General features: G+C 37.1%; 1 protein-coding gene across 1 annotated transcript in view; it reads left to right on the top strand.

Annotated features, from left to right (window-relative positions):
• Positions 1–13,897, top strand: part of PRKCI (protein kinase C iota) — a 42,627-nt gene extending 28,730 nt beyond the window's left edge. Inside the window, exons 8-18 of the mRNA XM_070944878.1 lie at positions 16–74; positions 259–432; positions 1,298–1,395; positions 2,564–2,650; positions 4,072–4,207; positions 6,027–6,114; positions 6,630–6,755; positions 7,251–7,330; positions 9,512–9,601; positions 10,761–10,876; positions 13,281–13,897. Coding sequence (XP_070800979.1) covers positions 16–74; positions 259–432; positions 1,298–1,395; positions 2,564–2,650; positions 4,072–4,207; positions 6,027–6,114; positions 6,630–6,755; positions 7,251–7,330; positions 9,512–9,601; positions 10,761–10,876; positions 13,281–13,368 — 1,142 coding nt within the window. The 3' untranslated portion in view covers positions 13,369–13,897. The remainder of the gene's footprint in view (positions 1–15; positions 75–258; positions 433–1,297; positions 1,396–2,563; positions 2,651–4,071; positions 4,208–6,026; positions 6,115–6,629; positions 6,756–7,250; positions 7,331–9,511; positions 9,602–10,760; positions 10,877–13,280) is intronic.
• Positions 13,898–14,532: the final 635 nt, after the last annotated feature.

Genomic DNA, 14,532 nt, shown 5'->3' with positions numbered 1-14,532 from the left:
TTCTTTTCCTTTTAGTGATTCCCTATCATCCTTCAAGTCATGAAAGTTTAGACCACGTTGGTGAAGAAAAGGAGGTACTCTTAATTCTTTTCTACTAAAATTGTTAGTGCCTTTGTAAGTCCGTAACTGAAAATGCCTTTAATTGGCAGTGCCACTTCAAGTGGTTACCTTACCACAAATTAGTAGTAAGAATTGTTGGCTATAAGAATGGTTCTGCATTGCATCCTCACTAAATTAAAGGAATTTCTCTACTTACAGGCAAAGAGTAGAGAAAGTGGCAAAGTATCTTCCAGTCTAGGTCTCCAAGATTTCGATTTACTTCGTGTTATAGGGAGAGGAAGTTACGCAAAAGTACTTTTAGTTCGATTAAAGAAGACGGAGCGCATTTATGCCATGAAAGTTGTGAAAAAAGAATTAGTTAATGATGATGAGGTGAGCGATACTTAACAATGTTTTTAATTTTTACATACCACATTATCTCTTTCGCAATTTTATCCTCTGCCTTACCTGCTGAAATTGTTCTATGACTGGATTCCAGTCAAATCCAGTGGAATACCTTCTCTTTCTTGAATGGGCTGTTACATGGTGCCTTATGCCATTTCAGGGAGCTGGAATAGTTCTTGGAAAGGGGATTGTTTATTCAATGATTGTTCGACCTACAACATTTATTATGGATAAGCCAGGGAAATGTTTAATGAAGCTGTCAGTAGATTAGACAGTTAATAATTTCTTGAAATTTGTGATCAGATTTTGCTTCTTGAAGAATTCCACTTCTGATCTCCTATTATGCTTAGCTACTTTTTCCATTAACAAAAAGGCTGGAAATGTTGTAAACAAGGCTGAATTTTTACAAGAGGAACAGTTTGAAGTCAGAAATCTTTGACGTTCAAGTGTAGTTTTGTTGCATTTTGTGATATATTCAACCTAAATATGCCCAATAATGCATAAATGTATTAGTAAATCTCAAATCATCATGTAGTGTCAAGAGAATTGATTGAATACAGTGATGGAATGCAGTGGAATAAACCCAGTGTAAGAACTGTGGGAAATGTAAGTTTATCTTGAATTTGCACTGATAAGTAAAGTTGGAAACCTTAGACTCCTCAGTGGTGCCCTAAGAATTTATGAACAATTGTTGCTTGTGGATATAGAGAGTACATGATTTTCCACCTTGTGATTATAAGAGTAGATATCACTGCTTAACTCCTGTTCAATAATCAACTTTAGCTAACAGGTTTAAATTGCATTTCCCGGAAATACTGCAAAGACAAGAGTATTCTCTGTATATTTGTTACAGGATATTGATTGGGTTCAAACAGAAAAGCATGTCTTCGAGCAAGCATCAAATCATCCTTTCCTTGTTGGTCTTCACTCATGTTTTCAGACAGAAAGCAGGTAAACTGCGCAATAAGATTGTTTTTTTGCATATATTTTTCTATTCTTTTTATAAGAGATTGTTTATACTTTTGTAAAAAAAAAAATAAAGTATTGCTTTCATTTAAAAAATAATTACATAATTACTTATTTGCAAAAGTGATTTTCAGAAGAAAGATAATCAAACAAGGAAATCATCTATGTAATTTAAAATATAATCACATAAAGCAACATACACATATACAGAGTTTTCAAGATGGAGAGATGAGGAGAAAAGTTTCACAAAAAAAGACTTTCGATAGCCTTAAGGAGAAAGCAGGATATCTAAATTCTGAAAAAATATTATTTGACTATAGTGTTATAATAAGCTAACAGGATGACTTGATGAGAATTCTGAATAGATTTGACTTTGTTTTCACATATCCTGTTTTCCCCAAAATAAGACATCCCCTGATAATAAGCCCAATTGGGCTTTTGAGCACATGGCAATAAGGCCAAGTGCTTATTTCAGGGTTCAAAAAAATATAAGACAGGATCTTATTTTTCGTGGAAACATGGTAATAGTATTTGGAAATTTCAGCTATAGATTACGTAGATCTATGTACAAAAGTTTAAAAAATGGCTTTGAGTGTTGAAAAACTGATCAAGAGTGATGATGTGAACAAAATAATGTAACACGTAAATGACCCTTTGAAAATACAACTTCCTATGTCGAATAGATGCAGCTCTTGATACTAGGGTTAGAAAATCTGGTAAAACAGAGTGGAAAACAGCCCAAAAAAGTAGGTTGCAACAAATTAATCTTTAGTAATTTTCATATCTGCTGTCCTACTTCTATACTTACATGGTAGTGATGAATAAATTCTCACTGAAATTCTCTAAGGAAGACTTAATAAAAGGAAATAATTAGTCCTGAGGTGTTTCGGAATGCTTGGTGTTCTCCCTATCTTCTATCATTATCAAACAAACAAACAAAAAAAAGTAAGAGGGAAATTTATAAATAAAGCACAATCATATATGGAAAAAAAATTTGCAAGTTGGTAAAGGATAAATACATTTTACAATGAATAGTGAAGAAGTCATATTGTGAGAATTATGATCCCTTAAGATTCATAAGTGAGAAGAAGGTGAATGATGGTAACTGGATATGTGAAAGTTATCCATTACATAATCTCTCTTTGTGATTTAGGCTATTTTTCGTTATCGAATATGTGAATGGAGGAGATCTCATGTTCCACATGCAGCGACAAAGGAAATTGCCAGAAGAGCATGCCAGGTGTGTGCTTCTTTGATGGGAATTTTTCAGACTAGTTAGAGAGAGAAAACAAATATATTTGAATGCAGCATATTATTGTTTTTTCCCCCTGAGTATCAGCATGTTTTCTTTGTCTCCTTTTTCTGGGAGTTGAACGGCTCTGATTCTAGCACTGCCTCTTCTGTTTATTCTTTCCAGCTTGGCTGAGAAAGGGAGAACAATCTCTCTCTCTCTCTCCTGGTTACATATTCATATTTTTTTCCAGATTAGTTTTCCTTGCCTTTCCAAGGATATTTTTTTGAATTTGTCAAGAGCCACAGATTGATTTCCCCAGGCCAGTGGTGAAATGTAAAATTTGTTACTACCGGTTCTGTGGGCGTGGCTTGGTGGTGAGGGTAATGTGACTGGATGGGTGTGACTAACTTTTTTTTTTAAAGCATTTTTTTCTACAACCTCTTCGGCCGAAGAGGTTGCAGAAAAAAATGCTTTGAAAAGTCTCTGATGATCAGGAAATTCAGCTGGGATCGTCAGAGGCTTTTCAAAGCATTTTTTTAAAAAGCCTCTGACAATCCCAGCTGAGCTGCGTGATCATCAGAGGCTTTTTTTTTTTACTTTTAAAAGCATTTTTTTTGGCCGAAGAGGTAGAAAATATGCTTTTAAAAGTAAAAAAAAAAAAAAAAAACAGCCTCTGATGGGCAGAGCTGGGCATGGGGGGGGCGCAGGGATTTTTGCTACCGGTTCTCCGAACCACCCGCCACCATCGCTACCAGATCGGGCGATCTGGTCCAAACCGGGAGCATTTCACCGCTGCCCCAGGCCCAGTGGATTCAGTTCCGCCTCAAAGAGCCTCCAAAAGTGTTAAAGAAGTGATAGTAAACTATTTAACTTTTTTTTGTCATTCAAAGCCAAAAAAAGTAACAATTACAGTTAATGTGGAATTAACAGTAATTACCACTGCTACTGCTCTGTGCAATTATTGGTGCTCAACTGAAACTTGGTGGCGTCTGGCTGGTACTAGTAATTATACCCATTTTCTTCCAGCTTCCTCAGATAACGGCATATAAAAAGCAAAACCTTAAAAAAATAGCAAGATAAACTGTAGAAGGAATCTTGGGCACAGAAGCTTAGCAATGAGTCTGGTAGTAAAGGATTAAAACCAGCTCAGCAAAAAGCTGATCTGGCATAAAACTGGGAAATTTATGGTGGTTTTAAGCAACCTTGAGTTAAAAAACAAATGTTAACCTTGCCCCGTTTCTGATTCAAAATATTCCATGGATCTTCCCATCCAATACCTGGTTTAGGAGCAATGTGATGCCATGGCCTAAAAAGGCGCAGTGAGAAGAAAGAATAAGTGCTTTCATTTTTCTGAGGAAAATGACTTAGTAGGCAGGGATCTATCCAAATTTTTGGAAGTGTATTTTAAAATGCTGATTTCATTTTAGGTTTTACTCTGCAGAAATCAGTTTAGCTTTAAACTACCTTCATGAACGAGGAATAATTTATAGAGACTTGAAGCTGGACAATGTTTTGCTGGATTCTGAGGGACATATCAAGTTGACTGACTATGGCATGTGCAAGGTGAGAAGCAAAATATCCACAAATTGAAATCTGAACATTTCTTGATGAATGCCTTTTGATCAGAAATTGCTAGCTTCAAAACCTTAAAAATGATTAAAATGTAGTAAAACCTTGGTTTTCTGGAGCTTCATTTAATGGGGTAAGAATGCAATTTTTTCCTGTGGACTTCTTTCCTAAAGTTATCAGTGGTTGGTGTCAATAGTTGGTAATAGTTGGCATAATTTGTGTCTTTTATATCATTTGTGTAATGTTTTATTTATACCAACTTATGCCATTTGTTTACATGAAGTAGAAATGTCGACATTGGACAACAGATTTTTTTCAAAGGTTTTGCTTTCAGAAAAACTTGGTGATAATAATAGGCCCCTTCAAACAGAACACAAATATAATTTCAGAATTACTTTATCAGGAGCAGTGGTGGGTTGCTACCGGTTCTCCCCCGTTCTTGCGAACCGGTAGTGGAAATTTTGAGTAGTTCGGAGAACCGGTAAATACCACCTCTGCCTGCCCCCGCCCCCAATCTATTCGCTGCCTCCCAAGTCCAGCTGATCGGCTAGAAGGAAAAAGTCAGGGCTCACTTGACAAAGAAGAGAAAAAAAAAACAAGACACCTTAGCTTTATATTGAGAAGCCAAGAAGCCTCTCAACTGATCGGCTAGAACTGATCCGCTCCTTGTAAACCGCTCGGTGGTGGTAGATTGGCAATTGAGGCCAAGCTGCCTGAAAGTGGTTTCCGATGCTCTCGGTGGTGGCAGAGCGGCAAAAAACTGTTTAAACTCTTGCCATGGCGCTTCAAAGGGCCGCCCTACAGCTGATCAGCAGTAAAAGGCAGTGTGGTGGTAGACCAGTGCGCTCTAAAAGCAAATGGGTAGACCGGTGCCTCCAAAAACAAATGGGTAGACCAGTACGGCTCTAAAAGCAGTTAAAAACCTGGTAGACCAGTACCTCTTCTAAATCCTAAAGAATTGTTTATCACATGACCATCAAACCACGCCCACAAAATAAGTCATGCCCACAGAACCAGTAGTAAAAATTTTTAGAACCCACCCCTGATCAGGAGGGATCTTGATAAATATGAATGGCCATTTCTTTTTAATGTATTGCAACTTTAGATCTCCACAGACATTCCAGTTGTACAGTAGATGTACTTCAACAACAGCTCCATGTTTCTGTATGTTTTATGTGTGCGTTGTAGCCAACAGGTCATAAAGGGCATTGCCATTGTGTAAAAACAGAAGATTTCTGTAAAATGCTACGTGATAGATTAAATTACAGGTTATTTTCATGATTAGCAATTCAAAATCCATAAGATTCATCCAAATGTTTTTAGGAAGCAAAATCTTGTTGTCCAGTGTTGTGCAATTAATTGCAATTAGTCACATCTACTATGTCAGTTAGATACATTTGGTTTTAATTGACACCTCTTTGCCTTAGAAGATTGGTTCAAGTTACAAATTTTATTTTATTAATAGATTACAGGTATCTCGATTTAAACTTGCATTACCAGGTTATTCATAAGCAATATCAAATAGATACTCCTATTGGCTAAAAAATACAAGCTTATTCCAGTCTGGTTTTTCCAGTTTGAAAGGATGTAGGTGTCCATACTGGAAAAGAAGGAAATTAAAGTACAGATCATTAGGAAATTTGTTAGCATGACTTACTTTTTTGTTTACAATAAGCAACCAGAACGTCCATATCCTAAGTCTTGTCCTTGCTAGAATGTAAATTTATATTCCTTGATATTCCTAAAATGAATTGGAAGCAAAAGATATATTTGAACTGTGTAAGATACTTTTTCCTTGTTTCTATTTTAAAAGGAAGGATTAAGACCTGGCGACACCACCAGCACTTTCTGTGGCACTCCTAATTATATTGCTCCTGAAATTTTACGTGGAGAAGATTATGGTAACTCTTACTATTTTGTAAAATGTGTAGTTAATATCCTAAACAAGCAAGGGTTGCGCTTTCCTTGATCAGTCAATACCATTCACTCTATCTCTGAATTTTAATCTTGCCATCAAAAAATAAAATATACGTTTCAGAAAAATATGTTTTGATCCTGCTTTTAGTTATCAATTATGTTTATATCTCACTTTTATAGTAGGAACTCTAAGCAATGTACATGACTCCTCCTATTTTTTCCTCATAATACCCTTGTAAGATGGTTTCAACGGATTCGGCCAAATTCTGTGGAGTCTTCTGTAGCTAATTCTTACTAATTCAGTTTTTAAAATCAACATCAAGTTCAGTGCTGGGATTCAGCCAGTTCGCACCACTTCGGGATAACCGGTTGTTAACTTTCTGAGCAGTTTGGCAAACTGATTGTTGGAAGAAATCATTAGGGCAGAGAACCGGTTGTTAAATTACTTGAATCCCACCACTGATCAAGTTTTGTTATATTATCTTCCTCTAACTCTTAGGATTTAGTGTGGACTGGTGGGCTTTAGGTGTCCTGATGTTTGAAATGATGGCGGGAAGATCTCCGTTTGATATTGTTGGAAGTTCTGATAATCCTGATCAAAATACAGAAGATTACCTCTTCCAAGGTTAGTTAACTCTAAATGGCTAGTAGTCAATGAAGAAAAATCACTTACATGGTAAAACTGAAAGAGTATAGCAGATCTTGCCTTTTGATTTTCATTTCCATTCATGCTTGCTGAAAATATATGTTTAATCACATCATATACTTAAAACACCACAGGAGATGTAAGTAAATTATTTGTTGCTAGGGGGGAAAAACTGCGTTCCACAGAAATCAACATAGAAATTAATTAATAATTAATAAAAAGATACTGTGTGGCATTAAAAAATGTCTGGTTTAGCAGAACAAATGGATAGGAAAGATTACACTATTGTTCTCTTTGAAAGAAGGCAGTGGAAACCCCCCCTTTCATATTATTGCTGAAAAGTCCCTACAAGTTGTGTTCATGATGTCACCAGAAATTACACTCAGTTTAAAGGGGACTTTAACTCCAGTCCTCAGATATATGTTGAGATTGCTAATTTATGAAATTTCAGTGATCCTTAATTATTTCTTCTAGTTATTCTGGAGAAGCAAATCCGTATCCCACGTTCCCTTTCTGTGAAGGCAGCAAGTGTTCTAAAAAGCTTTTTAAACAAGGTGAGAGTTTGCCATACATAGTTTGAAAATTCCGAGGTTAAATAACACCTTGCAGTTACAAAGTTAAAAAAGAAGGTAAAAATGCTTAATAAAAACTATTTAAAAAAAAAGAAAGAGAAAGAAGCCTTTAGAATGATCAAAGCCAGTTTGTTATGAGATCAGCTTATTAAGTATTTGCCTGGAGTTTATATTTTATTTGAAGGTAAAGGTTCCCCTTGCACATATGTGCTAGTTCCGTGATGGTGAACCTATGGCACGTGTGCCACAGGTGGCATGCGGAGCCATATCGGTGGGCACGCAAGCTCAGCTCCAGCACGCATGTGCGTGTCAGCCAGCTAATTTTCGGGCCTTCTGGGCCCACCGGAAGTAGGGAAACAGGTTGTTTCCTGCCTCTGGAGGACCTGAGTGTGGGGGGGAAGGCCCGTTTTTTGCTCTCCCCAGGCTCCAGAGCCTTTCTAGGAGCCTGGGGAGGGCAGAAATGGCCTCCCCCCCCGGAAGACCTCCGGAGGCAGGAAACGGCCCGTTTGCCAACTTCCAGTGGGACCAGAAGGCCTGTTTTTTGCTCTCCAGAGCCTTTCTAGGAAATTGGGGAGGGTGAAAACGGCCTTCCTCCCCCTCCCACGAGGCCCTCCGGAGGCCGGAAACAGCCTGTTTGCCAACTTCCGGTCCCACTGGAAGTCCTAGAAAGGCTCTGGAGCCTGGGGAGAGCAAAAAATGGGTCTACCGAGCCCACCAGGCCATCATGTGCCAAAAGCGGGAGGAGCACGTGGGAGCGTCACATGTGCAGCGCGGGGGGCAGGGCGCATAGAATTATGGGTGTGGGCATGAACGTGCGCGACCCTCCCCGCGCTCCCCCCACTTTTGGCACGCGATGGCAAAAAGATTAGCCATCACTGTGCTAGTTGTTCCCGACTCTAGGGGGCTGTGCTTATCTCCATTTCAAAGCCGAAGAGCCAGCGCTATCCGAAGATGTCTCCATGGTCATGTGGCCAGCATGACTAAATGCCAAAGGCGCATGGAACGCTGTTGCCTTCCCACCAAAAGTGGTCCCTATTTTTCTACTTGCATTTTTTATGTGCTTTCGAACTGCTAGGTTGACAGAAGCTGGGACAAGTAACGGGAGCTCACCCCATTATGCAGCACTAGGGATTCAAACCGCTGAACTACTGACCTTTCGATCAACAAGCTCAGCGTCTTAGCCACTGAGCCACCACATCCTTTTTATTTTAGTCTGGGTTTATTTGCAGGCAAAACCCACTAGTGGAATCTGTTCCCAATGCAAACATACTTAAGACTTTACCTTTAACTCTTCTGGCTGCTTAGAGCCCAACTGAATTTGATGCTTGACCTTGCGTGGTGATTTGTCTTTAATGGTGTCAAGTAGAAGGGTTCTAATGAAAGCTTGCCTGTCCTGCATGCCTTGACAGTGGAAGAAATTTGTCTTTGATCTTAGTTTTTAATTATTTATCTAGGCAAGGAATCGGTTAGAGAGGCCTCCACAACCATTTTGATAGCATCATCTATTTCTCAGTGCGGGAGAAAAACACTATTTTAGAGAAGAGATCTCAGAATAGTTCAAGTGGGAATGGCCAGTGTATACAGGTAGATTTACAGGATTGAGGTTCAAGGTCTCTGGGTACTTGTACCATTTCCTAAATTGATCCATTTCTACATAAAGTAGTAATTAATTGTTGTGTTAGCATTAAAGGTGAATAGTTTAAAGAGAAGACTCAAGATAAAAAAAATCAGACATCTATCATTTATAGCAGTAATTATAAATGGATAATGAAAAGCTATCTCCCCTTTGCAGAAATCGTAATTTTTCCAGATTGTTTTAAAAGGAACATTAGCTAAAAATGCAAGTACAAAGATGGCATGGGGTAGCAGCTGTAAACTAAATGAATTTGCCTTTACCTTTATAGGCTTATAATTGAGACATAACTTTAATCTACAGTTAAACAATACAGATGTTCCAGCTGTCATGCTTTGGCATAAAAATAGCAAAAAAATAAACTTGTCATTCAAGGCAGTGTCTGTGTGAAAGAACGTGATGCCACAGATTTGCTAAAAGCTAAATAGATACGGTCATAGTAGTTGTGCAGGAGTTCCTATGTATCTACTTCAAAAGTATTCATGTAGCTTTTATTATTCAAATATATGCTTATTTTTTTCCATTCGTAGGATCCAAAAGAACGTTTAGGATGCCATCCTCAAACAGGTTTTGCAGACATTCAAGGACATCCGTTTTTTCGCAATGTTGATTGGGATCTGGTAAGCGTCTCTGTAAATACTACATTCAGACACCACTAGTGGATCTTTGTAGTCTGATTCAATCAGTCAGTTTCTAATACCCATAGGACAAAGTTGTTAAATGCTTTGAGATTTCCCTATATAATTTGCCTTTTGTAACTCAGTAAGATTCAGGCAAATCTTTTATGTAAGAATCTGAGGTAACAACAAATTCAGAGGGAGGAATTTGGTATGTGAGGTTGCTTAGATTTTTAAAAGAATTAAGAAATACTGTCTTTAAAAACTAAGATAACTATGACAAAAGATTAACACTGTTCAGCTTCTCAAAATCATTTCTGAAATCTGTGCACTATATAACTCTTGTCGTGAGAATAAGGAAAAAGCCAGGGGATCTTCTGCTATCATGCTTTCTTTGCTTGTGGCTTTCTGGTTTACATTTCAAAGGGTTGCTAGATCTCCCACTCTTAGAGGGCCTAGTGTACAGTTGGTTGGACAGCAATACTTTTTAGAGTTTAAATTAGAAATAAGGAATAATTTGTTCTTCTTGTTTAAGAGGACAGAGAAGGAAGGGCTAAAAGTCTTGGAAGCTGAAGGATTTCTTGGGAATGTAAATCAATTTTTAAAATCCAGAAATGAGTACTTTACTATTGCCCAAACTAAAAAGACTCCATATTGAAAGACAAGCATAAGATCCTATTTTAGCTATTATATCACATTTTCACAGGTTTGAAATCTTACTAATCAGATATTTTGCTGAAAATATTTTAATATACCAACCATGTGAAAAATAAAATTGTACATGATATATTTTATATTTCTGAAGTTTAGATTTGTAATGCTTTTTCCTTAATTATTTCCATTTCCCTTTCTCTGAAAAGTCTTGTTTTTCTGAAAATGATGGAAAATATTCTTCCCTCTGGAATTTCTATTTCTCTAAATTAAGACTTATGGATTCTGCAGTGTATTGCTTATTTACATAATTCAAAAGCACAATCAAATTCAAAATTCAGTCCAAATTAGAGGTTTTGTAATAACATACTAAGTAAGAATCTGAATTAAAATTTGTAGGGCAATCAAGGAAATGGTAAAATTAAAGATCAGATACAACTTCAGTAATCTTGGAAATGTTACCCATTATTTATAAAAAGATATATTTTAATGCTGAACGCTTTATTCCTAGATGGAACAAAAACAGGTTGTTCCTCCATTTAAACCAAATATTTCTGGAGAATTTGGTCTGGACAACTTTGATTCTCAGTTTACCAATGAACCTGTACAACTCACACCGGACGATGAGTAAGTAAATGATTTCAGAAGTTAATATATCAGAAAAAATACTCTTGTAAACCTAGCAGCTGTCATGAAACCATGTTCTGTGAAGTGCAAGAGAGCTATGTATGCTCATGTTCATGCTCATTTTCGAATGTTGGTGGCTTAGTGTGGAGGCAAATATCTTCTATGGCTTACAGGTATCTTGAATGATATGGCTTACAGGTATCTTGAATGATACACAAACATAGAAAATTCATGGCAGAAAAATACCTAGTGGTCCATCGAGTCTGCCTTTTGAGTTTATTTGGTTTTTTAGTTATTTTTTTCTTTCTTAATTTTAATAATCATTTTTATATTTTATTAATATTTATTTATTTATTTATTTATTTATTTATTTATTTATTTATTTATTTATTTTTGTTGGATGATGGACATGTGTTTTATCCCAAGCAATTTTAAACTCAATTACTAATGATTGACCCACTATCTCTGCTGGAAGTTAGTTTCAAGCTTGGACTACTCTCTCTGAAGTCGTGTTTCACTTCTCATCCAAAAAGCTTCTTCAGTTCTGACTGGATGGTGGGGAGTGGAAGGATTTATACTCTGCAGCTGGTCATTTGCATTCTTTTTGATGGTCCTTGAAGCACTTGGATATTTATCTGTGTCCTCAGGGTCACCTGAGTGTCATGACCTGGATGACTGAGAATCTCTATAGACTTTCAGCTATGCAATTTGGGATGAACACCCTTCTAATGGCGTGGGAGTATGAACGGATTTCCAGAAAAATTGCAGACTACAGGAACCAGCAAGCACTGCTCAGGTGACCCTGAGGACACAAATAAATATCCAAGTCCTTCAACGACCCTCAAAAAGGATGTAAATGACCAGCTGTCTGCAAAGAATATAAATCCTTCCGTTCCCCACCATCCAGTCAGAACTGAAGAAGCTTCTTGGATGAGAAGTGAAATTTGAAATGCCTGGCTAGGTGGCTCAGTGGCTAAGATGCTGAGCTTGTCAGTCAGAAAGGTCGGCAGTTCGGCGGTTCGAATCCCTAGTGTGTGAGCAGGGGGTTGGACTAGATGACCTCCAAGGTCCCTTCCAAATCTGTTACTTTTACTGTCTTCAAAGAAAAAACAAGAAAGTCCAGTTGCCTCCTGAAAAAGCACCTTTGGGATTTCCTGTCAATTTGAAGTTATACCCTCATGTCCTTGATACAGTATGAATGACCACTTAGAAGCAGGATATTTAACTTGATAGATCCATGGTCTGATTGAACATGGACTTGGATTCTTCATTAGAAATGACTTTCTTAATGTAATGAATAGAAAGGCTGGTGGTAAATTGGAGAATAAAAGTCTAGTTACATTAACTTCTGAAATTCAAGTTCAGTGGGTCCAATCTAATGTTTTGGTCGTGTACTGATAATTCAGTGTAAGAGACTGACACATATAGTCCAAAATTATCTAACATCACTTCATGAAACCTTTGGGTTGAGGAGTTACTGTGTGATTCTAGCTGAAGATGCCACAGATTGATGTACAGGAATCTTCTCAGACTAACCTGGTTAGAACTAGATAAGGGTCATAGATAAAAGTTCACTTGTGGCTATATAATGAGTCTAAACTGATGCCTCTTTAACTCCTCCCCTTGGTTCTGCCAGTCCTCCTACACTTGACAGCCATGCCAACAGAGGATGGAGGTGGATCTCAATTAAAAACAAAACAGCCTATACCCTGTATTTCTGCAGACACATGCTTAGGAGGAGTGATGCAAAACGATGAAATGTTCAGCCAAACATGCCCGTTCAAGGATTTTTCTATCTGAGTCCATTCCTGTAAACAATGAGCAAGCTTTTACTTCTTCTAGAGTTTATTATTTATGATTCGTGGAGAGAAGAATATCTGAGGACGATGTATATTAGACATTTAAGATCCTCGACCTAATGACCATAATTGAGCCCAGAATTACAGTTGTAAGTTGTGCTGGTTATTAACTGAGTCACCATGTGGCCTTGACTATTTTACTATCTTTTCTATGGCAGTTGTTAAGTGAATGCAGCAGTTGTAAATCAAAACTTGCAGGGAATGGTCATGGTTGTTATGTGAATCCATTGTCTGCAATGGGTAGGTTTTGCTGGAAACATGCCAGTTTATGGCAAAAAAAGTCATAAATCATAGTCACGTGACTCCAAGATGGGGCAACTGGCTTTAAATGTGGCCCCGTTACAGATACAGAGCATTCAAAATGCAGTCATGTGACTATGGGGGAGTGGCCTTTGGAACGTCAAATCTCAATCATAAGTAATCCTGGGGAGGTCCATTGTAACGGGGCAACTCAGTTGCTAAGTAACCAGTCTTAAAATGAGGACTAACTGTATTTTAATTTTGGAATAGAAATTTGATTTTGGTATTGTTGCTCATATTTTCAGTGATATTGTAAAGAAGATTGATCAGTCCGAGTTTGAAGGATTTGAATATATCAATCCCCTCCTGATGTCAGCCGAAGAATGTGTCTGATCTCCTACGCGTGACCTGTGCCATCTTTTTTATAAATGTTTTGCCTGCATGGGTGAAAAATGTTTCTGTTGGGAAGCAATGGATCCAATGCATTTGTCATCTGGTATGAACTTTATCATAACATATCATTAACATGCTATAAGCAGAATACTTTCTCACTGATATAAAAGGAAACAAAAGAATAGTAACAATTCCACCAAAATTGGAGTCTAAGACACGGTAATTGTTCTGGGCAGGAGTTATCTAATATGAAATAAAAGATTTTGCCAGATGTTCTGCTTCACATGTAAAGTTAGTTTGTGTTTTATAGATTTGCTGTTTCATTAAGTGATGTTTAGCAAATTGTATATAAAGCGTGGTTTTCTGACAGCTAGGTTTAGAGATAGTAAGACTGCATCGGGTTTTTTTTCCTCCCTCCATTTTTACTTATTTTTACTTACTACATTATCCAAATTAAGCTACCAAATTAATTTTGAAAACACTTTTAATTGTAAAAAAAATTGCAAAATAAGAAGTATCCCCACACTGAATGTACTAAATGTTATGTCCACACAAGATAGGAGCTTTTATACAGATAGTATAAAAAGCTGCTCTCATTTTGTAAACGTTCTGAATTTACTGTGAATTGACTTCGTTATTGAGACCCCATTGAATTGGGTGAGTTGTGCTTCTGATTAAATCTCCGTATAATTACTCTCTTGCGACAATTCTGACTTCGAAACATCTTATGTATACTTATTATCTGTATCCCTTAAGAATTATGAATGAAGCCTACATTCTGCAGACTAAATGAAAGTGGTATAGCATTTCCGGTGACAGTGATAGAATCATGGATAATGCAATGACATTAACGGTTCTATTGTAAAAGAGAATTTTCTTATCAAGCACATGTATTACATTGTTTTTAATTTTTAGTGAAGTCTTCAATAACTTATGCTATATAAATGAGTGCCTTCCTCAGCTTTTGGATTATTATATAGTATAAAACTAATTTAAGCAAAAAAAAAAAATCAGTTGTTGGGTCTTTTTGAGGAGAAATAGGTAGATAATGTTCCATGTGGCTATTTCATCATATTAACGGGGACCATAATTTACTTACACAATGTTTTTATTTATACATAATATAAAACAAAAAAGATGTTGAGACTTCGGGAAAAAATGCAA

Source organism: Pituophis catenifer, unplaced genomic scaffold, assembly GCF_029215685.1.
Source record: "Pituophis catenifer annectens isolate HBS135680 unplaced genomic scaffold, rPitCat1.0.hap2 SCAF_6, whole genome shotgun sequence".
Classification (NCBI taxonomy): Eukaryota; Metazoa; Chordata; class Lepidosauria; order Squamata; family Colubridae; genus Pituophis; species Pituophis catenifer.
Note: the sequence above shows the minus strand (reverse complement) of the source record. Positions and strands in the feature narration are given on the sequence as shown.